At 47.1% G+C, this 26,818-nt stretch overlaps 1 protein-coding gene across 1 annotated transcript in view; it reads left to right on the plus strand.

Annotated features, from left to right (window-relative positions):
* Positions 1–5,977: 5,977 nt before the first annotated feature.
* The window catches only part of LOC127578693 (ubiquinol-cytochrome-c reductase complex assembly factor 1), a 104,420-nt gene continuing 83,579 nt past the window's right edge, over positions 5,978–26,818 (plus strand). The window contains exons 1-2 of the mRNA XM_052030978.1: positions 5,978–6,178; positions 24,274–24,408. Of these exons, the coding sequence (XP_051886938.1) occupies positions 6,164–6,178; positions 24,274–24,408 (150 nt within the window). The 5' untranslated portion in view covers positions 5,978–6,163. The remainder of the gene's footprint in view (positions 6,179–24,273; positions 24,409–26,818) is intronic.

Consider the following 26,818-nt stretch of genomic DNA (forward strand, 5'->3'; position numbering starts at 1 on the left):
GTCACCCCATTATAGGAAGGATGTGGAGGCTTTGGAGAGGGTGCAGAAGAGGTTCACCAGGATGCTGCCTGGATTAGAGGGCATGTGCTATAAGGAGAGGATGGACAAACTTGCACTGTTTTCTCTGGATCGGAGGAGGCTGAGGGGAACTTGACAGAGGTTTATAAGATGATGAGAGGCATAGACAGAGTAGACATCCGGTATCTTTTTCCCAGGGTCAAAATGTCTAATACCAGAGGGCACGCATTTAAGGTGAAAGGGGGTAAATTCAAAGGAGATCTGCTGGGCAAGTTTTTTACGCAGAGTGGTGGGTGCCTGGAATGGTGGTGGTGGAGGCAGATATGGTAGAGGTGTTCAGGAGGCTCTTGGACGGCACATTGATGTGCAGAGAATGGAGGGATATGGACCTTGTGCAGGCAGAAGGGAATAGTTTAGTTGGGCATTGGATTACTAATTTAATTAGCTCGGCACAACATGGTGGGCCGAAGGGCCTGTTCCTGTGCTGTTCTGTTCTGTGTTCCATGTTCTAAGGTGAAAGAGGACGATGAATAACATTCGAACATAAGAGCAGGAATCGCTCATCCAGCCATGACCAGGCTCTTCTCCGAATCAACATCATGCTGATCTTCTGCCTCAGAACCATTTTCCAGCACAGTCCCTATATCCCTTGATTGTGTGCAGTTCTGGTGGCCACACTATAGACGGACGTGATTAAGCTAGAGTGGGTGCAGAAAGGATCCACAAGGATGTTGTCAGGACAGGAAGGCTTGAGGTTTATAAAATCGTGAGGGGCATCAATAAGGTGCTGTCCAGTTCTACGACTCGTGATCTAAAGTAATTAGATTGTGTCAGGTGATCACACCAAAGTTGAAAGGCTTTCATCTTCCATTGAATATTTCTCATCGGTGCTGTGCTTCTCTATTGGAGGTTCTGATTTAACAGTCAGCAGGTTTATGTACAGTGGATTCTGTCAGCGGCAGAATGTGGGACAGTTCTAAGCCTTATCCAGAGGGAGGAAGCATTTAGCGTCCCGAGGGTCTGAAGAGCAATTAATTAAGCGGTTGAGAATTCCAGCTTGTTTTTGCAGAGTTACGAGCTCCAGATAGATTTGTGTTGAGAGTTTTGGAGTTGGACTGTGGAGGGTTTATTCTCCATGGGAGTGGAAAGGCTCCAGTTTTGGATTATGGTGGGAAAACTGGGGATTATTAATGAACAGTGCAATCCTTTGAAGTGGCTGCCTGGAAAATATTGTTCCAGTGACCCTTTGATGATTTTTATTAGACTGGATTTTTAGATAGAATGTGGACTTGATCTTATCACCCTGTGTTTTACAAAGCAAACATGCATAAAGTATGGCCTCAACTATCACATCCATCTTGGTTGACCAGGTTCTATCAGGTAGGTAACAGGTGAGATCACATATAAATAAAAACAGACACTGCTGGAAACACTCAGCAGGTCAGGCAGCATCTGTGGAAGGAGAAACAGTTAACACTTGAAGCCCTGGATCTTTCATCAGAACTGAGATAGAGAGAAACAATTTGGTCTGGGTGCAGAGAAGGTGGGGGAATGCGATGGGTGGAACAAAGGGAATGCCTTTGAAGGGGGCATGTAAAATCATAGAACATAGAACAGTACAGCACAGGAACAGACCCTTCGGCCCACGATGTTGTGCTGAACTAATTAAACTAGTAATTAAAAGCCTAACTAAACTAGTCCCTTCTGCCTACACAATGTCCATATCCCTCTACTCTCTGCACATTCATGTACCTATCTAAGAGCCTCTATCATATCTGCCTCCACCGCCACCCCTGGCAGCACATTCCAGGCACCCCACCACTCTTTGTGTAAAAAACCTACCCCGCACATCTCCTTTGAAACTTACCCCCTCGCACCTAGACATTTTGACCCTGGGAAACAGATACCAGTTGTTTATCTATGCCTCTCATAATCTTATAAGCTTCTATCAGGTCTCCCCTCAGTCTCTGCCACTCCGGAGAAAACAACCAAAATTTGTCCAACCTCTCCTTATAGCACATGCCCTCTAATCCAGGGAGCATCCAGGTAAACCTCTTCTGCACCCTCTCCAAAGCCTCCACATCCTTCCTGTAATGGGGTAACCAGAACTGAATGCAATAGTGTAGCGGTTAGCATAATGCTATTACAATGCCAGCAACCGGGTTCAATTCCCACCGCTGCCTATAAGGAGTTTGTACGTTTCTCCCCGTGTCTGCGTGGGTTTCCTCCGGATGCTCCAGTTTTCCTCCCACATTTCCAAAGACGTACGAGTTAGGAAGTTGTGGGCATGCTATATTGGCGCCAGAAGAGTGGCGACACTTACGGGCTGCCCCCAGAACACTCTACGCAGAAGATGCATTTCACTATGTGTTTCGATATACTGTACATGTGACTAATAAAGGTCTTATCTCATCTTACTCCAGATGGGGCCTAACCAGAGTTTTATAAAGCTGCAACATAACTTCCTGACTCTTGAACACAATGTCTCGACTAATAAAGGCAAGCACACCATACACCTTCTTTACCACCTATCAACCCGTGCAGCCACTTTCAGGGAGCTACGGACTTGGACCCCAAGATCCTGCTGTTTTTGGTATTCTTCTTTGTGTGTGATGTGTTGCTGTAAAGTGGCACTGTTGTTGTTAGCACTCTGTGTTCCCGCTTATTGCCCTCCAGCAGCTGTCTCCACCCTTTACCCTCCCCTCCTCCCACCTCACTCCATCTGTCCCTCAGTTTTTCTCCTTGTCTGCCTCCATCTATCAGCTACCTACAACTGTCTCCCAATTTCACCCCCACTCCCCTCCCCTACCTGGCCACAACATGTCTGTCATCTTTCACTCCTCCTCAGTCCGCCAGTCACCTCAGGATTCTGTTTTACCACTCCCTCTCTCCTTGTTATAGAAACCTCTCCTCCCCCCACCGCTCTCAGTCCTGATGCAGGGTTTCGACCCGAAACGTCGACAATTCCTTTCCTCCCATGGATGCTGCTTGACCCGCTGAGTTCCTCCAGCAGACCGTTTGTTGCATAAGGTAATCTGTGTTGGGTTTCTCCAGTGTGGAGGACACCACACTGTGAACATTGAATGCAGTACCATAGACTGGAAGAAGAGCAAGTGAATGGCTGCTTCACCTGGGCAGACGCTTTGGGTCCCTGGATGGTGGGAAGGGAAGGAGTAAAAGGACAGATGTTGCATCTCCTGCAGCTGCATGGGCAAGTGCCACACAGCAGGGAAGGACAGAAGAGTGGACCAGGGAATCGCAAGGGGGGAGGGGAGGAGACTGGTGGTAGAACTTTGGTGGAGCTGGCGGCAATTGCAAAGGGTGGTCCGTTGAATGCTGAGGTTGGTGGGGCAGCAGGTTTTCTTGCTCTGTCCAGAAGGGGTGACAACCGAGGGGTCAAGAGTTGACTGACTTTGATACCCACTGGATGGTGGCACAGTGGGGCAGTGGTTCGCACAGCTGTCTCACGGCTCTTTGTGTCCCCCTCACAGTCAGTGCCCGAGGTCAGGATTGAACCCAGGTCTCTGGCGCTGTGAGGCGCTGTGAGGCAGCAGCCCTACCAGCTGTGCCACTGTGCCATCCCTTCACTCAAACAGACCAGAGGAATTATTAGGCTAAAGCCTATTCCTGAATCAACATCACTTAAACCCACCAGCTCGTGCTCCTCCCCCTCCCCCCCCAACCTTTTTATTCTGGCTTCTGCCGTCTTCTTTTCCAGTCCTGACGAAGGGTCTCAGCTCAAAATGTCAACTATTCATTTCTCTCCATAGATGCTGCCTGACCTGCTGAGTTCCTGTTACATTTTTGGTGTGTTGCTCATTTAAACAGATAATGTGACCATTATCATGCTGCTTTTTGAAAAAGCTAGAAATGTTCCATCAGGCAGGCATTATCTGTTTAGAGAGAGTTGTTGAGGGAAGGTTGCGTCTGACTAACAAGTGAATTCTTTGAGGTGGTCGCGAGGAGAGCTGACGAGGGCAGTGTGGTTGATGTAGTTCACATGGATTTAAATAAGGTTTTTGACAAAATCCCACATGGTGGACTGATCAGAAGGGTAAAGTTAGTGGGATCTAAGGGAGAATGGCAAATTGGATCCAAAGATAGGTGAGTGGCAGGAGCAAAGGGTAATGACTGATAAGTGTTTAGTGTTTAGTGACTGGAGAACTGCTCAGTCCCTTGCTTTCTGCAATATCTAAATAACTTAGAACTAAATACTAGAGGCACAATAAAAGAAGTCTGCAGAGGATCTAAAAAATGGCTGTGTGGTTAACACAAAGGAGGAACGCTTTGGATCGCAGAAGGATGCAGATGGTCTGACTTGTTGCTTTAAGTTATTGACAAGTGAAATTTAACCAAGAGAACAGTGAGACAATGCAGTTGGGGAGGTGAAACAGGCAAATAAATAGAAGGATATTGAATAATGTGGAGGAACAGAGGAAGCGCGGAGTGTGTGTCCCTGGATCCTTAAAGGTAGCAGGACAGGGAAAGGAAAACGGTCAGTAAAAAGGCAAATGGGATGTTTTGTTTATTTGCTGTGGCATAAACTATAACAACAGGAAGGCTATGCTAGAACTATATACAACACTAGTCAGACCACAGCTTGAGACACAAGAGACTGCAGATACTGGAATCTGGAGCAAAAATCTGGAAGAACTCAATGGGTCAAGCAGCATCTGTGGAGGGAAAGGAATTGCTGACATAAAATATTGGTGATTACATCCCCCCTCCCCCCCTCCACAGATGTCGCTCGACCTGCTGAGTTCCTCCAGCAGTTTATTTTCAGACCACAGCTTGAGAACTGTGTGCAGCTCTAGTCACAGACGTGTTTGCCGTGGAGATAGTGCACAGGAGATTTTGAGGACATTGCTAGGATTGGAAAATTGTGGAGGAAGCTGGCATTGTTTTCTTTGGAGATGAGCCGGAAGGAACGCTGATTTCATTGTTTAAAATTATAAGGGTGCAGTAAATAGGAAGGCCCTGTTACATTTAGGGGAGAGGTCAAAAATAAACAGAAGGATTACAAGGAAGATGGAGTTTCTTTTTTAATCAGAGTACTATTAGGGTCTGGAACTTGCGGCACAAAATCCTGATCACATTTTAAGATACTTGGATGTGTGGCTGAAGAGCTGTGGAGGGTCATGGAGCTGGTGCTGGAGGGAGGGATTGGCCTGACTGGGTTAAATGGCCTCTCTTTGTGGTAAATTTTCTATAATTTCCTGAGACAAACGAAGGCAAGATTTCAGGTTGTTGACATTTCAACAGAATTGGTAATAGTTAGAAATCAAGCTTCTCCTGGTAAACTTTCCCAGTGATTTCTGTTTTATTTCAGGTTTCCAGTATGCACAATATTTTGCTTTTGTTTTATTGCTGTTTGTGGGAGCTTGCTGTGCACAACTTGCCTCCCATACTTCTGACAGCACCATCAACACTTCAGAAAGTACTACATTGGTTGCAGAGGTGATTGGTAGATCCATAATTGTAAGAGTCACATATTTCTTTCTTTCACATTGTCTCTACTCACTTTTGCTTCTAAAACCTATGGACCTTGCAGATTTTGACTGATGTGAGCCACATTTAAGTTCTCCAACATGAATTCTTGCCTGTGGCAAATGCTTCCCTGTTGAATGTTAATGCATGAATAACCAGCAAACATTTCAATAACCCATATGACTCCATAATGTTACTGAAATGAACATGACCTGCTTGTCTGGTTTACAATTGAAGTTTATTTTAATGCATCAACCTCCTGGAAAGAAAATGTAAAGGATTTTGTCACTATTAACCATTAATTTCACTCAATTTTTTCCTACTCTTGAGTGGACATCACAACCAAGATAATTTTAAAGTAAAGTTAAATTATAAGGCTGTGCACGTTGCAAATAAGCTTAATGATAATGGGCAATAAAAAGATTATTTGCTCCTGCATCAGTTCCAGGTCCGTGACAGTTCCCGGGGAATCTCTTGCTTCCCCTGGGCTGCTCCCAGTCCGGGACGTTCTGCGAGAACGGGGCAGAATGGGAACCTTCCTTTCGCGCTCCGTGTTTTCCGGAGAGTACCCGGAGCGGTGAGCGGAGGGCACCGGGCGGACTGGAACCGTTGGGGGACCGGAAAGTGGAGGGAAGGTCAGGACAAGATCGGCGGGGGGATGAGTGGCCCTCTGGTGAGTGGGAGAGGGGGAGAGGGAGGGGGGAGAGGGAGGGGGGAGAGGAGGGGGGAGAGGGAGGGGGAGAGGAGGGAGGAGGGAGAAGGAGGAGGGAGAAGGAGGGGAGGAGGGAGAAGGAGGGGGGGAGGGAGAAGGAGGGGGGAGGGAGAGGGAGGGAGGGGAGGGAGGGGGGAGGGAGGAGGGGAGGGAGGGAGGGGAGGGGGGGGGAGGGAGAGGAGGGAGGGGGGGAGGGGAGGGAGGGGGGGAGGGGGAGATGGGGGGAGGGGGGAGGGAGGGAGGGGAGAGGGGGGGGAGGGGGAGAGGGGGGAGGGAGGGGGGAGGGAGGAGGGGGGAGGGAGGGGGGAGGGAGGGAGGGAGGGGGGGAGGAGGGGAGGGAGGGGAGGAGGGAGGGAGGGGGAGGAGGGGGAGGGGGGGAGGGGAGGGGGGGAGGGGGAGGGGGGGAGGGGGGAGGGGGAGGGGGGGAGAGGGAGGAGGGAGAGGGAGGGAGGAGGGAGAGGGAGGGAGGGGGAGGGAGGGAGGGGGAGAGGGAGGGAGGGGGAGAGGGAGGGGGAGAGGGAGGGGGAGAGGGGGGAGGGGGAGAGGGGGAGAGGGAGGGAGGAGGGAGGGGGGGAGGGGGGGAGGGGGAGATGGGGGGGGAGGGGGGGAGGGAGGGGAGAGGGAGGGGGGGGAGGGAGGGGAGGGAGGGGGGGGAGGGGGAGGGAGGGGGGGAGAGGAGAGAGGGGGAGGGGAGGGGGGAGAGGGGAGGGAGAGAGGGAGGGGGGAGAGGGGAGGGGAGGGGGGGAGAGGGGAGGGGAGAGAGGGAGGTGAGGAGAGGGAGGGGGGGGAGGGGGTGTGAGGGAGGAGGGGGAGGGAGGGAGGTGGTGGGAGGGAGGTGAGGAGAGGGAGGGGGCTGTGAGGGGAGAGGGAGGGGAGAGGAGGGGGTGAGTGGGGGGTGAGGGGAGAGGAGGGGGTGAGTGGGGGGAGGGGGGAGAGGGAGGGGGGCGAGGGGAGAGGGAGAGGGAGGGGGGCGAGGGGAGAGGGAGGGGGGGAGGGGGGGTGAGGGGAGAGGGAGGGGAGGGGGGGTGAAGGGAGAGGGGTGAGGGGAAGGAATGAGGTCTCTGGTGAGTTGGGGTGGTCTCGTGGGAGGGAGGGGAAGTAGAGGGAGCGAGTGGAGTGAGTAGAGTCGGGGGTCTAGTGGGAGGGGGAAGGGGAGTTCTCTGGTGAGTGGGGAAGGTTGAGTGAGGGGGTTCTCTGATGGGGAGGGGTGAAGTGAGGGAGTGGAGGGGGAGGGGTTGGGGTGAGTGGGAGATGTCAGGAGGGAGGGGGTCCTCTGGTGGGTGGGGGAGGGGTGAGGGGGGAAGTCGAGTTGGTAGAGTGAGGGGGGTCTGGTGGGAGAGAGAAGAGGGGGTCCTCTAGTGAGTGAGGGGGGGGTCTGGTCAGTTGGGGAGGGGTTAGAGTGAGGGGGTCCTCTGGTGATGGGGGGTGTGAAGGAGGGGGAAGTGTGAGGGGGGCTGTCTGGTGAGGGACGGAGGGAGAACATCCTCTAGTGAGGGAAGGGGGGATTGCGAGGATGGGGGGTGGTCCTCTGGTGGATGAGGGGGAGTGAGGGATGGTGGTCCTCTGGTGAGTGAATGAGGTTGGGGAGAGGGACTTGTGGTCCTCCGAGTAAGGGAGGGGATGGTCTCTGAGGGAAGGTGGTGGTGGTGGTGGAGTGAGAGGAAAGGATTGGGAGGAGAGGGCGGTGGGGTAGAGTGAAGTGAGGGGGGTTTGGTGGCATGTGACGAGTGGGAAGTGGAGGGAGTGGAGGTGGGGTTAGGAGGAGGGTGTGGGTGAGGGGCCGAGGGCTGGGGCAGCGAGTAGGGGAGAGGAACAGGTGATTATGGAAAGAATCAACTCCTACATGTGATGAACCTAGAAGAGATGTTGATTTCTAGGTGATAGATATTGAGGATGTGACCTGGAGCTCACCGTGAGCAAAAATCATTTGGGTGGGTTCATGGAAGAAATTCTGGAGGGTGGGGGGTTTGGCTGACTGGAGATTGGGAGGATGTTTCCCTGGCTTGGAGGAGGAGGGGATGGGAAGGAATTGCGGTAGTTTGAAACCAGGAGTCACACACTCAGACGTGTTGGACTGAGATGCATAGAAATTCCAATTACAGCATCTAAAAGACACTTAGACAGGTACACAGATAGGAAAAGTTTAGAGGGATGTGGGACCAGCTCAGGTGGGAAACTTGGTCGGCATGGACGAGTTGGGCTGAAGGACCTGTTTCTGTGCTGTATTACTCTATGACACTTTGATACAGTACATTTGTTGAGAATGTATGCAGGACTGGGAAAAGGTATTTAGCTTATTAAGACATAAGAATTGGTAGATTATTCAATAGTAAGCTATCTCATTTTATTTAGGTCATAAAATAACTATAGCTGTCGTTTGTAGTTGCATCCTTATTTCTCTTAAGAAAAGGACTGAGCAGTAGACCTGTGGGGACCATATATAGAAACTCATTAATAAACTCATTAGTGAATATTTGGAGACAGTTGAGAATATGGAACTCTCCGTTGCTCTTAACTGGTTTCATTAACCATTTGGACTCTCCCAAGTGAGCTGCCAGAGGAAGTGGTTGAGGCAGGTACATTAACAACATTTAAAAGGTACTTGGACAGGTACATGGATAGGAAAAGTTTAAAGGGATGTAGGCCAAGTGCGGGCAAATGGGACTAGTTTGGATGGGAATCTTGGGTCAGCATGTATGAGTTGGGCCAAATGGCCTGTTTCCATGCTCCATGACTGTCTGTATACCCTTTGTTCTACCCATCACTCCCCAGCTTCTCTCTGACTGAAAACTAACTTGTTTTCATTTCTTTCCTAGTTCTGGTGAAGGTAGCTGGAACTGAAACATTAACTGTTTCTCTTGCCACAGATGCTGCCTGACCTTCTGAGTGTTTCTAGCATTTGCTGTTTTTATTTAGGATTTCCAGCACCTGCAGTTTTTTTTGATTTGCTTTCACCGCTGCAGGAAGAATGACCTTAAGATGAAATGTTTAAGGAACCAAGGACTAGATGGTGGAGAGCATCGAAATGATAACAGAACTTTCAGACAACCCAAGGTTGTGAAATCAGTATATCTCTTGTATATACATTATGCGCAAAATACTAAAAAAAATTAGGTTAACAAGTATGGACAGCCACCATTGCACTCCAGAGAGTTCTTAAAAAATTCTTTTGCAGGTTTCTCATAAGTTGACTACACTTGTCATCGGTTTTGCTCACTCTTCTATATCGTTCATGGAGTAAGGGAGCTGCATTTGTAATTAATAATCCCTTGCTCTTTCAGTATTTTGTGCATCGTGTGTACATGGGGGGGAAAAACTTGTACAAGTTTCACAAACTTAGGTTGTTTGAAAGTTTTGCTATCATTTTGGTATGAGGGCCAAGCCCTGCTTCAGTTCAAGTTAGGAGCTCCCTCTCTGTGGCCCCGTGTCTGAAGGGCAACCAGCATTGTTTTGGTGCAACTTGCTGTTTGGGCAGTGCTGCAATTTACATGGACCACAGAAATGTAAACAAGTGGTCCCTCATGCCTGTTCTGCCAAAATCATGTCAGATCTTTAACTTCATTTTCCTGCACTGACTTCCTATCCCTTAATTCCCTTAAAATCTAAATATGTAAAAATCTCTTCCTCAAATTTTGGCCAAATTGTCATCAGTGACCTCTGACCATTGGAGCTGACCTGAGATGCTCCTCTATATCCATTTCCCCTCAGAACCACAAGGTTTGTAGTCTGGGTTGAGTAGAATCATAGAATAATCCGGCACAGAAGCAGGCCCTCTGGCCCAACTCATCCATGCCGACAAAGGTGCCGCCTAAGCTAGTCCCATTTGCCTGTGTTTGGCCCATATCCCTCTAAACCCTTCTCTACATATCCAAATGTCGTTACTGTGCCCACCTCAACCACTTCCTCTGGCAGCTCGTTCCATGTACGCAACGCCCTCTGCATGAAGAAGTTGCCTTTCTCATCCCTTTTGCATCTTTCCCCTCTCACTTTAAACCTGTGCCCTCTAGTTTTTGGTTCCCTATCTATACACAGGGTTCGTATGTTAAAACTGGGATGAGGAGGAATTTCTCCAGCCAGAAGGTGGTGAATCTGTGGAATTTGTTGCCACAGAGGGCTGTGGAGGCCAAGTCATTGGGTGTATTTAAGGCAGAGATCGATAGGTCCTTGATTGGTGAGGGGGTTAAGGGTTATGGGGAGAAGTTGGGACAATGGGGTTGAAAAAAATCAGCCATGATTGAATGGTGGAGCAGACTTGATGGGCTGAATGGCCTAATTCTGCTCCTATATCTTATGGTAAAAGTCTGATCTATTAGAGCAGGGAGAGATCTGCCTGAATTCAGTTGATAAATGTTTCTCACTTACTGGTTGGATCAGCTCATTGGTAGCAGACTAATGGAGACCTGAAAAATGCAATCAACGCAAATGAGATGAGCAGCTAGTTGAGGAGAGAGCCTGTTGGTGAAGGGAAGAGACCATCAAATCAATTAAGAAAGCCAGACTAAGTGGAGAGTTTGAGGAGAAGAGATCTTGTGAATCGAAGTGTGTTTAACAGGAAGGGGAACAAGATTGTGTTGGAAATAAGTCCAAGTGCTTCTGTGCAAGGGTGGATGTTAACTCAGCAGTTAGTGCTGCTGCCTCATGGCTCTAGGGATTTGGGTTCGCTCCTAACCTCTGTGTGGAGTTTGCTCGTTCTCCCTGTGACTGCGTGGGTTTCCCCTGGTGCTCAGATTTCCTCCCACATCCCAAAAACGTGCTGATGGGTAATTAGCTGCTGTAAGTTGCCCCTTTCTGGAGGAACGTGGCAAAAAGAAACAGGAGTTGATGGGCATGTGAGAGAGAATAAGTTGCAGGGATACAGGGAAATAAGGAAAGGGAGAATGGATGGGATGGCTCTGCTGGGAGCTTGTATGGAAGCTTGCCTCGTCCTGTCCTGTAATAAGGTTCACCGGTAGTGTGTGAATGTTATTGTCAAGGCCAGCTTCTACAGCTCACCTTTTTCTCGCTCCTCATGATCCACCCAGTTCCTCCTACACAGCCACACCAGCCCCCTGTCACCCTGTTTCTCTCCCCTACTATATCTGCCCATCACCCACACACTAACCCCCCCCCCCCCCCACTGTTCCCATTTACCCACCCCACCTCCCTTTGGTTCTGTGCACCACCTTCCCCCTCCCATCAGGATCCATCGTCTGCAGCCCTTTGTTCCCTCCACATATTACCTCCCAGTCTCTGTCGCTTGGTCCACTCTTCCCTCCACCCCCATCACCCGTCCCCACCTATTGCTTGCCAGCTCTTGCTCCACCTCTTCCTCTTACCTCTTTATACTCCCCTCTATCTTTCAGTCCAGATGAAGAATCTCTCCCCAAAACGTCAACTGTCCATTTTCCCCCCACAGATGCTGCCTGGCCCGCTGAGTTCCTCCAGTGGTTTGTTTCTCATCACCTTTTGCCATTGCAATTGTGCTTGGCAGTGGACTCAAACCACCACATCCACGTGGTGATGGTGCTCCTGCAAAGCTGTTAGAGGGATTAGATTGAAGGACCAATGCTTTTCCAAGTCGGGATGCTGTGTGAGCTGACAGAGAGCTTGCTGCTCGAGCTTGTTCTTATTCACCTGCCACAGTAGGGGTTGAGTATTTGGGATGTGCCGTTGATGGAATCTCATCAAGTAATTGCTGTGCATTAATTTGATAACACAGACGTTAGCCGTGGTACGTCAGTGAGGGATGGAGTGAATGTAAGGTGGTGAATAGGGCGCCTGATAACTTTGTGCTGCTTGGATGCTGTTAAGAGTTGCGCATATTTGAGCTTTTAACGATACCTTTAAAAGTCTTGCTGTCTCATCCATTTAGAAAAGTGTTGTGTTCCTGGAAAATGTTTTAAGAGAAATTTTGTAAATCAAAAAGGCTGGGTGAAAGATATTAGTATTTTTGTGTAGAGTGGCACACTTTTTGTTATAGAAAAAAAAATTGATAAATTGAATGTACCCAAAGAGCTCACAGCTTTGTAGCTAATGTTCTTAAATTGAGGAATATTTGTATTATTGAAGGCTGTACAGAAGATGCATATGAGATGTGTGGATATATTAACAGAATATCCCTCCAGAATTGTTTTCCATTTCCCATTTTTCTGAATGTAAAGGGGAATGGCTAACTTTTTAAAATGCATGCAGTAAAAATTAGTTGAGAAACTGATCCATGCTGCAGAATCCATACTTCAGTCCTATGGCACTGTTTGAGAAAAAGGCAAGGAGTTCTGCCAGTATCCAGCTGACATTCCTCCCTGGAGGTTGTTGGTGGGATCTCACTCTGTGCAAAGCAGTAGCTTAGCTTTGCTTTGCCTACATCGCGAGGTGATTTTTTTCAGTACTAAATGTCCTGAAGAATTGCTGAGGTGCTCTGTAAATCATAGAATCTCACAACAGGAGGCCATTTAGCCTTTTCTGTCGATACAGACTCTTTGAAAGAGGAATTCAGTCTGTTACATTTCCCTTCCTTTACTTGCAGCTCCTTCTATTTCAAATATTTATCCCATTCCTTATTTGAAAGTTTGTATTGAACCATTTTCTGTCATCCTGACAGGCAGTGTGTTATTGCAATAACTTGCTGAGTAAAGAAACAGTTTTTTCCTCTTCCCCTCTATTTTGTGCTGACAGGGACTGGTTGGGCTGAATGGCCTATATCTTTGACATGTATCCTTTGTTATCTTGTGCACTACTGCAGGGTAGTGTTGGTGGGTCATGGACATGTCAATGATCCCATTTCAGACAAGTGCACAGCACATTTTTAAAAAACATGCTAGCTGTGCTTGAGGATTTTTCCCTAAAGTTGTTTAAAAAGAGTAAGTTTATTTCAAAACTTTCATTTTGATCAGTGCATTACTTTATTGTGTTGGGGTGGCACAGTTGGGGGCTGACCCACATCTGAATCAGAAGGATGAAGGTCCAAGTTCTACTCCAGACACCTGAATACAAAAGTCTCCACTGGCATTTCAGTGCATTACTGAGGGAGTGCAGCACCATGTGCAGTGCTGTCTTTTAGAAGAGCTGTTAAACAGAGGCTCTGGAAACCCTACAGGTGGGCATAAAAGATCCTATGTCATTACTTAGGAGGAGAGTTGGAATGTTCTCCTTGACATCCTGCTCAGTGTTTATCCTTCAATCAAGAATTTTTTTTAATTACCTGGTCATTATGACACTGTGTGGGAGCTCAGTGTGGGCAAAAATTATTCTGTATATCATACTTTACCAAAGTGGTTAACTTGGCTGTAAAGCACTTTGGAACAACTAGTGACCTGCCCTAAAATGGCAAGTTTTTTTCTCATTGAGTGATGAGGTTAGCTCTCAGATTGGCTGTTTGCATGCTTTGGGGACAGGAAGTGGTCACACAGCCCATGAGCCTGCTCCACTGTTCATTCAGATCTGTACTTTGACCTCATATGGAACCAAGGTAGGTAAGTGGGGATTTGCCAGTTTAAGGGGAGTAAGACTGGAGGGTTGAATGCTGGTAGAGTCTGTCAGGAATACTTCCCCACACTCAGGATCCTTAATATAGTCAGAAGAATGATTGGGCCTGAAATGAGGGGGGTGCTGGGCAGAATAACTGAATCATAATGTAATGGTGTCAAGTAAGCAGGGCTGCTCAAAAATTGGTAAAATTGCTTCATTATTGTCACACGTACTGAGGTACAGTGAAAAACTTGTCTTGCATACCGTCCATACAGATCATTTCATTACAACTGTCCATTGAGGTAGTACAAGGGAAAACAATAACAGTGCAGTGTTACAGTTACAGCGAAAGGACAGTGCAAGCAGAGAATAAGGTGCAAGGCCATAACGAAGTCGATTGTGCGGTCAAGAGTCCATCTTATCGTACTTGGGAACTGTTCAATACTCTTATAACAGTGGGATAGAAGCTGTCCTTGAGTCTAGTGGTACGTGCTTTCAGGCTTTTGTATCTTCTGCCCGATGGCAGGGGAGAGAAGAGAGAATGTCTGGGGTGGGTGGGCTGCTTTACCGAGGCAGTGAGAAGTGTAGACAGAGTCCATGGAGGGGAGGCTGGTTTCTGTGATGTGCTGAGCTGTGTCCACAACTCTCCGCAGTTTCTTGAGGTCCCGGGCAAAGCAGTTGCCATACCAAGCCGTGATGCATCCAGATAGGATGCTTTCTATTGTGCTTTGATAAAAATTGGTGAGAGTCAAGGGGGACATGCGAAATTTCTTTAGCCTCCTGAGGAAGTAGAGGCGCTGGTGAGCTGTTAGTGCAGGACCAGCAGTGGAACCAGTATTGGTTTATTATTGTCACTTGTACCGAGGTACAGTGAAAAGCTTGTCTTGCAAACCGATCGTACAGGTCAATACAGTTCCATTGAATTAGTACAAAGTGCATTGATGTAGTATGGGTAAAAACAGTAACAGTACAGAGTAAAGTGTGACAGCTACAGAGAGAGTGCAATAAGGTGCAAGGTCACAACAAGGTAGATCATGAGGTCATAGACCATCTCAGTGTATAAGGGAACCGTTCAATAGTCTTATCACAGTGGGGTAGAAGCTGTCCTTAAGTCTGGTGGTACATGCCCTCAGGCTCCTATATCTTCCACCCGATGGAAGAGGAGAGAAGAGAGAATGTCCTGGGTGGGTGGGGTCTTTGATTATGCTGGCTGCTACACCAAGACAATGAGAGGTAAAGACAGAGTCCAAGGAGGGGAGGCTGGTGTCTGTGATGCTCTGGGCTGTGTCCACAGCTCTCTGCAGCTTCTTGCGGTCCTGTCAGAGCAGTTGCTGTACCAAGCCGTGATACATCCAGATAGGATGCTTTCTGTGGTGTATTGATAAAAGTTGGTGAGAGTCAAAGGGGACAAAGCAAATCTCTTTAGCCTCCTGAGGAAGTAGAGGCGCTGGTGAGCTCTCTTGGCCGTGGCATCTACGTGATTTGACCAGGACAGGCTGTTGGTGACGTTCACTCCCAGGAACTTGAAGCTCTCAACCCTCTCGACCTCAGCACCATTGATGTAGACAGGTGCATGTACACTGCCCCCTCTCCTGAAGTCAATGACCAGCTCTTTTGTTGATGTTGAGGGAAAGGTTGATATCATGACACCATTTCACTAAGCTCTCTATCTCCTTCCTGTACTCCGACTCATCGCTGTTTGAGATACGGCCTGCAACGGTGGTATCATCTGCAAACTTGTAGATGGAGTTAGAGCAGAATCTGGCCACACAGTCATGAGTGTATAGGGAGTAGAGTAGAGGGCTGAGGACACAGCCTTGTGGGCCACCAGTGTTGAGAATAATCGTGCCGGAGGTATTGCTGCCTATCCTCACTGATTGCGGTCTGTTGGTTAGAAAGTCAAGGATCCAGTTACAGAGGGAGATGTTGAGTCCTAGATCTTGGAGTTTGGTGACAAGCTTGCATGGGATTATTGTATTGAAGGCTGAGCTGTAGTCAATAAACAATAGTATAACGCAGGTGCCTTTACTGTCCAGATGCTCCAGAGCTGAGTGTAGGGCCAGGGAGATGGCATCTGCTGTAGACCTGTTTCGGCGATAGATGAAAATTGCAGTGGGTCCAGGTTGTCTGGGAGGCTGGAGTTGATGTGTGCCATGACCAACCTCTCAAAGCACTTCATGATGGTGGATGTCAGAGCCACTGGTTGGTAGTCATTAAGGCATGTTACCTTGCTTTTCTTTGGTACCGGGATGATAGTGGCCTTCTTAAAACTGGAGGGAACCTGAGATTGAAGCAGGGAGAGGTTGGATATGTCCGCAAATACTTCTGCCAGCTGATCAGCACAAGATCTGAGCACACAGCCCGGGACACCACCTGGGCCAGGTGCTTTCCTTGTGTTCACTCTCTGGAAGACTGATCTTACATCATCCACTGTGATCACAGGTTCAGCTGCGTTGGTGGCTGTCAGGGTGGATGGTGACAATCCACTTCTCTTTTGTTCAAAACGCGCATAGAATGCGTTAAGTTCATCAGGAAGGGATGCGCTGTTGTTAGCTATGCAGCCCGACTTCGTCTTGTAGCCTGTCATGGCATGTAAGCCCTGCCATAACTGGTGGCTGGTCAGGGACTCTATTTTGAGTTGGTATTGCTTCTTGGCATCCCTGATAGCTTTTCGAAGGTCATACCTCTTTCTTGTACAGATCGGGATCACCAGATTTGTGTGCAGCAGTCCTCGCCTTCAGTAGGGAGTGGATCTCCCGGTCCATCCATGGTTTCCTGTTTGGGAACACCCGTATTGTCTTCTTTGGTACACAGTCCTCCACACACTTGCTGATAAAGTCAGTGATGGTGGTGACATACTCATCAAGGCTGGCAGCTGAGTCTTTGAACATGGACCAGTCCACTGTCTCAAAGCAGTCACGTATAAGCTCATCTGCTTCCTCAGACCAACACTGCACGACTCTCCATACCGGATCCACCCGTTTCAGTTTCTGTTTGTATGCAGGGAGTAGGAGCACAGCCTGGTGGTCTGATTTCCCAAAGTGAGGACGAGGGGTGGCTCGGAAGGCATCTTTGGTTGTATAGCAGTGGTCAAGGGTGTTGGCGCCCCTGGTGGAGCAGGAGATGTGCTGATAGTATTTTGGTAGTAAATTCTTGAGGTCAGCCTGATTGAAGTCCCCTGCATTGATGAAGAGGGCCTCAGGGTATCCTGTCTCAAGGTTGTTGACCACGGAGTATAGCTCATTGAGTGCAGGCTTCATGTCCGTCTGTGGTGGGATGTAGACTGCCACCAGGATAGCTGAAGCGAACTCCCTTGGCAGATAGAATGGTCGACACTTCACCGTTAGATATTCCAGGCTGGGTGAGCAGGACCTCGCCAGGACCGTCACGTCTGAGCACCACAAGTTATTGATTAAGAAGCAGACCCCTCCGCCTTTAACTTTGCCTGAGGACACTGTATGGTCCATTTGATGAATTGAGAAGCCGTCAGGTTGAATAGCAGAGTCAGGTGAGGCAGGTCTGAGCAACGTTTCAGTGAGACATAGTACACAACAGTCCCTCAGTTCTCTGTGGTAGGTCAGTCTTGCCCTTAGTTCATCAACTTTGTTCTCAATGGACTGGACATTAGCTAGTGGTATGCTGGGGAAGGGGGGGGTCTTGTAACCACACTGTTTCAGCATCGGCTGCAGCCCAGCCCTCTTGCCACGTTTCCGAGATACGCGGCGGCGACTCTCGGAACTTTCATGGCTTCGAACTGCTGAGTCAAGGTTCTGTGTTACATAAACTTGCAACTGCAGCTGGTTTTACAGCATAGTGCAGAGGGAGATGCCGGTATTGGTAAAGGCGTTGGCTCAGGTAAAAGTTAAAAGATTCCACGACACTGTTCAAAAGCAGAAGGGAATTCTGTTCATGCCTGGGCTAGCATTTAACCAAACCACCAAGGGCCAACTCTTTAGTTTCCAGTGCACAAGTTAACTGCCAGGTTTGCCTACGTGTCACTGCAGTTCAGAATCAAATTAATTGTATTTTAAGAAATAAAACTTGTATTTCTCTGGTGGCCTTCCACCTTAGCCATTGAAGTAGGACCCATGGCAGTCATCTTGTACACAGCAAGCTCCCACATACTAGATAATGATGTATGTTGGGGGATAAATGTTGACCAGCAACTATAGAACCATAGAACACTACAGCACAGGAAACAGGCCATTCGGCCTTTCTAGTCTGTGCCGAAACTTTATTCCGCTAGTCCCATTGTCCTGCACCCAGTCCATAACCCTCCAGATCTCTCCCATCCACGTATCTATCCAATTTATTCTTAAAACTTAAGAGTGAGCCCACATTTACCACGTCAGATGGCAGCCCGTTCCACACTCCCACCACTCTCTGACTGAAGACGTTCCCCCTAAACCTTTCCACTTTCACCCTAAAGCCATGCCCTCTCGTACTAATCTCTCCTAATCTTAGTGGAAAGAGCCTACTCGCATTTACTCTGTCTATACCCCTCATAATTTTGTAAACCTCTATCAAATCTCAACTCCTGAAGACCCAGCAACATACTGATAAATCTTCTCTGCACTCTTTCAATCTTACTGATATCCTTCCTATAGTTAGGTGACCAGAACTGCACACAAACCAAGGGACCACTTAGAATTGTGCCATGGGATCTTGCGTGCTTACCTGAAAATGAAAACAGGGCCTCATTTGCCTGGAGACGTTTGCAAGAAGTGATGGGGCTCTGTGTCAAATGCAAATCGTATCTAGCCCCCAGCTAGCTTTTTTCTGGCACTGTTGATAGAATTCTCTTTGCAACATTCCCTTGAGGCTTTTAATTTTAAAACTGCATTTGGTTAACGTTCCTCAATGAATACACATTGGGCAATGAAATTGAGAAGAGATTATGAAGGATCCTTTCTTAGTGAGCTGTGAGCAACTAAGGGACTGGTCTATAAACTTCCCTATCAGTACATGATCTAGAAGCTTTTGACTAGGAGAGGACAGTGGAATGATAAAGGGTGAAGTTCAAATGATTCCTGGATGGTGCTGCGATATCTCAGATAAGCTGTGGCTTTCCATAACCATTCTTCTGTGTACAGTTTTTAAATATGTGCAGATATACTGTGGCTTCAGTAAAATGAAAACCATGTTGGTGATATTTAACAGTAAAGCTGGAAATGATACTGATTGAAAACAGCGAGGACACTATCACCACAGAATACTAATGTGATTTTTGGAAATTTTAAGGCTGTGAGGATCAGTGGCTTTTGCCAGCTTTTCTTGAGATCAGCTGTCTGGGATCACATTCGCAAGAAAATGCCTAGTACAAAACTTTCCTGTTGTATCTGGAGCGGCTAATTTATGATGACTTAAGTGTCAGGTACGGGTGGTATTGGTTTATTATTGTCACTTGTACTGAGGTAGAATGAAACACTTCTTGCATACCAATCGTACAGGTCAATTCATTACACAGTGCAGTTACATTGGCTTAGTACAGAGTGCATTGATGTAGTACAAGTTAAAAACAATAACAGTACAGAATAAAGTGTCACAGCTACAGAGAAAGTGCAGTGCAGTAAGGTGCAAGGTCACAACAAGGTAGATCGTGAGGTCAGAGTCCATCTCATCGTATAAGGGAACCATTCAATAGTCTTATCACAGTGGGGTAGAAGTTCTCCTTAAGTCTGGTGGTACATGCCCTCAGGCTCCTGTATCTTCTACTTGATGGAAGAGGAGAGAAGAGAGAATGACCTGGGTAGGTGGGGTCTTGGAAAGATCGTGGTTGGTATTTTACCTCACCATCACTTTGCTGCACTAACCTCGTACTTCAATTCCCTTAATATCTAAAAATCTATCAATCTCTTTCTTGAATATACTCGCCAATAGATCCTCCACAGCCCCTTTGGAAGTCTCCCCCTTTGGAGAGACTTCCAAAGATTCACCATCTGGGTGAAAGTAGTTCACCTCGTCGTAGTTCTGAAAGCCAATGCATTGTGTTGAGATTGTGACCCCTGATTCCAGATGCCCAGTCAGGGGCAATTTCATCCCTGCATTCACCTGCCTGGCCTCAAGAATTCTGTATCAATGAGATCAAACCTCATTCTGCTAACCTCTCTAGAGTATAAATCCATTCTGTTTAATCTCTCCTCTGAGTGAAGCCCCCATTGCACTGATAGATCCTCTTCCACCATGTTAGGATGTCCCAGAGTTCAATGGATAGGGGATTTCAACCTCCCGTTTAAATTGGAGGAGAAAACAACGTTGAGCAAAGATTTAATAGAGGTGTACAAGATCATGATGGGTTTCATAGCGAGAGAGTGAAGATATTTCTATTCATAGTTCAGGGATCGGGGGCAGAGATTCAACACAATGGGCAAATGATTGGGGGAATGCAAAGTAAGATTTTTACAGTTATGATCTGAACTTTGCTGCATGCTAGAATCCAAACAGCCAATCAGGACATTCAGAAAGGAATTTGATAGGCACTTGCGAGAGGATAATTTAAAGGAGTACAAGAACAGAGGAATGGGATTGACAGGATTACCACAGGGGCTAGCATGGATTGGTAGGGTCGAGTGGTCTTGACCTTTAGTGTAAAGATGCTATGGTTCAAAGTGCTTTTCTGCACTGGTGTAAAGTCTGATAGCTGCAATGGCATATAGGACAGAATGTGTTCTGTCCCCATAAACTGGGACACAGTAGAAACTAATTTCTATAGGTTTGGGGAAAAGGGAATGTCTATTAAATTAAAGAAGCTGTTATATAAGAGAAAGCTATTCAGTCCGTCCTTCTTTTACTGGCTCTGCAAAAGAGCTATCCATTTAGTATGAGCCCAGTCTTCTGATCCATCTCCCCCGAGTCCTGGAAATTGCTTTTATATATTTATCCTGTTCCCTTTTAAATGTTGCTATTCATTTTGCTTCCTTCAACTTTTCAGGCAGTGCGTTCATTATCAGTTTATCTCACTATATTTATAAAATAAAATCTCTGTGTTAAATCCCAAATCCCGGCCACTAATTCTGACACCCAGCTGTATGACAAGTGAGTACGTGCAGTTTGCATTGGCACTTTTCTGCCTGTGGTAGCCCAGTGCTCATTCCAAAGCCTCTGATATTTTTCATAAGTTACTGGAGGCTCCAAATCAAATCCAGAGAGTGCCTAGGTATGGTTGTACAGAATACAGCAAGGTTGGGATCAGTGATGGGATACTTGTGTCCTGGGTGTTATTTGTACTTAAACCAGCATAATTAAAACACTGGCTATCTGTTTCATTGGGGCTTGCTACAGCTGCCATATTTCCTACATTACAACAACGATTAGATGTCAATGGTACCACATTGGGTTTAAAAAAAATGATATCTTTATTAGTCACATGTACATCGAAACACACAGTGAAATGCATCCTCTGCGTAGTGTGTTCTGGGGGCAGCCCGCAAGTGTCGCCACACTTCCGGCGCCAACATAGCACGCCCACAACTTCCTAACCCATACGCCTTTGGAATGTGGGAGGAAACTGGAGCACCTGGCGGAAACCCACGCAGACACGGGGAGAACGTACAAATTCCTCACAGACAGTGGCCGGAATTGAACCTGGGTCACTGGCACGGTAAAGCTTTACGCTAACCGCTACATTGCTGTGCCTGCCATCCAATGTTTGAATTTTGAAGTTTAATCAAGCTGTATTTTAGAAGCATTAATATTTCAGTGCAGCAGTGGTCGTCATGGAATTGTGAGAGAAAATTTATACATAAATTATATAAAACCATCTGGATATTAGTGCAACCAACACTTTACCCTGAGGCTTGGTTACACAACTTGGAATGAACACCCTTACCACATGCTGAACAGTCTATTTATTAAGTGACTCTTTCCCAGCTTCCCTTTACAGAACTGATCATTCCTACAACTAAAACTTGTCTTCTAGATGTCTTGCATTGTGCTACTTTTGTGTTTGGGAGTATTGATAAAACGGATATATATTGTTCGTCCTGTATAGCAAAACCTCCTTTACAAACATGTCTTTGCTTCCTGCAAATCTCATTAAATTTACCTCGTATTTCACCCCCCCCCCCCCTCCCAATGTAAACTGACTATGGCTGATGCTCACATCTCCCCTCTAACACGTGTCTCCTAAGTACTCAAAGCTACATGGGACTTGTAGTCACAAACAATTCATTGTTCTTTGGACTGGGTAGGAGGAAAACTGCACTTCCCTCTGTGTAGAGACGCAGCAGTTTGTTGGTGGGTAGATAGATGTGGCTCTCTGACATGCGAAGCTGCAGTCTTCTCCAAAATCCTTGTAGGCCTGGTAATTCTCGCAAATCGTCCAAGTCCCTGGGTCCCAACTGCAGCATTTCTGGATATTCTCATATTTTTACCCCAACTCCTCCAATGTCTTTGGCTTTTTGTTTTGCCAATTATTTCAAATCTGCGTCCTTCAGTTGCTGACCTCCCGTCAGTGGGAACATTTGTTTCTTATTTCCTCCTCCAAGCCCAACTTTCAAACAGTGGATTTGGAACAGAGTGAGAGATGACTTTTTTTGCACAGAGGGTTGTGAGCTGTGGAATGGGACTGCTGGGTTTGCTCAGCTGGGAGCTGGCATTGACCCAGTGGGTCAAATGGCCTCCTCCTGTCTTGTAATAAGTAAGTTAATCCTGACCCAAGCTAACCTGAACCCGACGCCCACAGTTGGTTCCATCAGACTCTGGTTGGGGAGCCAGGCTACATCTGAACTCATGCTGCTTGGGTGGGGAGCGCCGTCACTGACCATCTGTTTCGTCAAATGGTGCAGCCCAGAAGGAGGCCATTCAGCCTATCATGATTGTGCTGTGCATTTGGAAGGCCTGACTCATTGGTAATGTTCCCTTGCTGCCTCCCCAGAGCTCCACAAATATTCCCCTTCAAGTATCTATCCGGTAGCCTTTAAGGTTGCTTTCGAAACTCCCTTGATCACCCTGTCAGGCAGAACATAGCAGATCATAACAGCGCCTGCTGTATGTTCTGTGTAATAATCTGGCTGGTGTAAAGTGGTTTCATTTGTCTGCTTAATATGTAGTAACTTTATGTGTGACCTATGAAGAAATATTTTGTGGTTTAAGAAAGCTTTGCATCTCTCTTAGCTGTTCTCAAAAAAAAAAATCATCTTTCCCGGCACCACAAGAGAGACTTCAGATGCTGGAAATCTGGAGCAACACACAAAATGCTGGAGGAACTCAGCAGGTCAGGCTGAGTTCAAGGGTCTCGGCCTGAAATGTCGGCTTTTCATTCCCCCCCCCCGCCCATAGATGCTGCCTGACCTGCTGAGTTCCTCCAGCATTTTGTGTGTTTATCTTTCTTAGCAATTTCCTTTGGGATTTGGTACGAAGTCGACTGTTGCAGTAAAGAGGGAGGGCCATCTTCTCATTGTTTTCCCCTGGAACGTGGTCTGAGAGTGTGTGATGCATTTCAATTCCCTTGTGCTTGTGTACATTTTCTTCAGTTTGGCCTGCTCTCGGACCACAGAGGTAGTCATGGTAACGGAATAAACAGTTTGTAGTTCCACTACAGTCTCGTGCTCCTGTCGAGACTTTCCATTCTTCAAAATGGATTGTGTGAGTTAAGTGGCTTCCTAACCGGAATGTGTGAGCCATACAACCTTCACGCTTGACATAAGCGGGCTGGTGTTTGAAATTTGGTTGTTATTTAAACTATGCAGTGAGCTCCAAAGCTGAAATCCTGTATGAGAACTTCAATTGCAGGGGATCACAAAAGGTTCTGTACATCACAAGACAAAGGAGCAGAAGTAGGCCATTCGGCCCATTGAGTCTACTCCACCATGAGCTAAACTATTCTCCCATCTAGCCCCAATTCCTGGCCTTTTCCCCATATCCCTTGATACCCTGACTAATTAGATACCTATCAATCTCCTCCTTAAACACCCCCAGTGATCAGGCCTCCACAGCTGTATGTGGCAACGAATTCCATAAATCCACGACCCTCTGGCTAAAGAAATTTCTCATCTCTGTCTTAAATGGGTACCCTCTAGTTCTAAGACTGTGCCCTCTTGTCCTGGACTCACCCACCAAGGGAAACAACTTAGTCACCTCTACTCTGCCCAATCCTTTCAACATTTGAAATGTTTCTATGAGGTCCCCTCTCATTCCTCTGTACTCCAATGAATACAGTCCAAGAACCGACAAACGCTCCTCATATGTAAGCCCTTGCATTCCGGGAATCATCCTCGTAAATTTTCTCTGAACCCTCTCCAACATCAGTACATCCTTTCTAAGACAAGGGGCCCAAAACTGCACACAGTATTCCAAATGAGGTCTCACCAGTGCCCCATAGAGGATATCGGACTGTACCTACTGATAAACTTGCTTTACTGCATGAGGTTTTAGCAGGTGGTGGGGAGTAAGGTTTAAGGTGGCACAATGCTATTATACACTTTGGTTTTTAGTTGAATACTTTCTTAATTGTGCAAACAGGTTAGGACAGTTAGTTCCACTTTATGAGCATCAGTAAGAATTCACAGCAGGGGAAATGTAGCTGTCGCAGTTCCACAGCTCACTGCAGTGGGTGATTTTTGGTATCTGCACACTACGTAGATTTGAATTGCCTCTTTGTTTTCTTTCAGCTCCGTGTGTTGCGGCAGAGTGTGGGGTTCGGCATCAACATCCTCAGGCTGGGCAGTCCTGCCTTGGGCAGTGGGTTACTGCATGCTTCACCTGGACAGTCGCTGCCATTTCGGGCTGGTCACTCCACACCAAGGGTGGGTTCTGTAAAGGGAAACTGGTACACAAACCACGCAGAGCATCCAAAGTGGTCTCTGCTTCCTCCCCCCCAAACCTTGGGCTAGCTCCTTGACACTGAAATGTTCATGTTGCCAAGGTGTCTATTTTTGTTTTATCAGCAGTCCTTGCGATTCAAAGCAAAAAAATTGATTGTCACCATCCCCAACTCTGTATCCTAGAAATCTGTACTGTGCAGTCTAATGTAAACTCATTCCATATACAGACCACCCTCTGGGTGAAAAAGTTGCCCCTCAAGTTCCTCTTAAATCTCTCCCTCTCGCCTTAAAGCTATGACCTCTAGTTCTTGATTCTTCAACCCTGGGAAAAAGAGTGCACTTATGTGGCTGAGGTTGAGTTTAGTATCCCTGGTTCTTGCATCCTGCTGCTGTGTTCCACTCCAGGTTTTCCCCTCTTGAAATCCTGCTGCTTTTCTGATATCATGGACAGCACCTCCCAAACCTGTGACCTCCACAACCCAGGAGGAGAAGAGCAGCGGGCATGGGGTACACGCTGCAAGTTCTCCACAACACTGGAGAATTGGAGAATGACTCCATAGAAGAGGCTAAGACTGGTCCCAGGGTTAAGATTCTACACTCAAGGAAGGCCCATTTTGATGGCGTCAGAAGGGATCTGGCAGGCATGGATTGGGATAGGTTTTCTGGCAAAAAGATGCTTGGTAAGTGGGAGGCCTTCAAGAGTGAAATATTGAGAGTACAGAATCTGTATGTTCCTGTTAGGATAAAAGGCAAGGCTAACAGGTTTAGGGAATCTTGGTTATTGAGGTCCTGGTAAAGAAAAAGGAGGTGCATATCAGGTATCGGCAGTTAGGATCAAATGAGGTGTTTGAGGAGTATAAGGAATGCAAGAGAACACTTAAGAGAGAAATCAGGAGGGCAAAAAGAGGACATGAGTTTGCTCTGGCAGACAAGGTGAAAGAGAATCCTAAGGGTTTCTATAGCTATATTGAAGAGCAAAAGGGTAACAAGGGACAAAATTGGTCCTCTTGAAGATCAGCATGGTCATCTATGCATGGAACTGAAAGAAATGGGGGAGATTTTAAATGCATTTTTTTGCATCTGTGTTTACTCGGGAGACAGACACAGAGTCTATAGAACTGAATAAAAAGAGTATGGAGGTCGTGGACAGTATCCAGATTGTGGAAGAGGAGGTGCTTGCTGTCTTGAGGCGAATTAGGGTGGATAAATCCCCAGGGCCTGACCAGGTGTCCCCTCAGACCTTGTGGGAGGCTGGTGCAGAAATTGCAGGGCCCTGGCAGAGATGTTTAAAACGTCCTTGGCTACGTGTGAGGTGTCAGAGGACTGGAGGATGGCTAATGTTGTTCCATTGTTTAAGAAAGGCTCTAAGAATAAGCCGGGAAATTATAGGCCAGTGAGCCTGATGTCCAGTCATGGGTAAATTATTGGAAGGTATTCTGAGGGACAGGATATATAAGTATTTGGATAGACAGGGTCTGAACAGGGATAGTCAACGTGGCTTTGTGCGTGGCAGGTCATGTCTAACCAATCTATTAGAGTTTTTTTGAGGAGGTTACCAGGAAGGTTGATGAAGGGAAGGTGTTGAAGTTGTTAAAGACGTTGGTGAGGCCAAATTTGGAGTATTGTGTGCAGTTCTGGTCACCTACCTACAGGAAAGATATCAATAAGCTTGAAAGAGTGCAGAGAAAATTTACACAGATGTTGCCGGGACTTGAGGACCTGAGTTACAGGGATACGTTGAATAGGTTAAGACTTTGTTCCCTGGAGCACAGGAGAATGAGGGGAGATCTTATAGAAGTGTACACAATTATGAGGGGTATAGATAGGGTGAATACGTGCAGTCTTTTTCCCCTCAGGTTGGGTGAGACTAGAACTAGAGGTCATAGGTTTAGGGTGAAAGATGAAATATTTAAGGGGAATCTGAGGGGGAACTACTTCACTCAGAGGGTGGTGCGAGTGGGGAATGAGCTGCCAGCGGAAATGGTGGATGCGGGTTCAATTGTAACATTTAAGAGAAGTTTGGATAGGTACATGAATGAGAGAGGTATGGAGGGTTGTGGTCTGGGTGCAGGTAGATGGGACTAGGCAGAAAACCAGGCCAGTATGGACAAGATGGGCTGAAGGGCCTGTTTCTGTGACTATTCTGATGTGGAAATACTTTGTTGTTCCTTTGTTGCTTGGTTTAAATTCTGGAGCTCCTCGTCCAGCAGTACATGTACACCAGCCGTTAGAGGGCAGCTCACCACCACCACCTTCTCGAGCTATTAGGCACGTGCAGTTAACGCTGGCCTTGCCAGCAATGCCTATATCCCGTGATTGAATAATAAAAAAAAATCTGAGAGAATTTGGCAAGATTAGCTTGAGTACCTCAGTGAAAGAAATTTTAGTTTTC

This window comes from Pristis pectinata, chromosome 16, assembly GCF_009764475.1.
Source record: "Pristis pectinata isolate sPriPec2 chromosome 16, sPriPec2.1.pri, whole genome shotgun sequence".
Lineage (NCBI taxonomy): Eukaryota > Metazoa > Chordata > Chondrichthyes > Rhinopristiformes > Pristidae > Pristis > Pristis pectinata.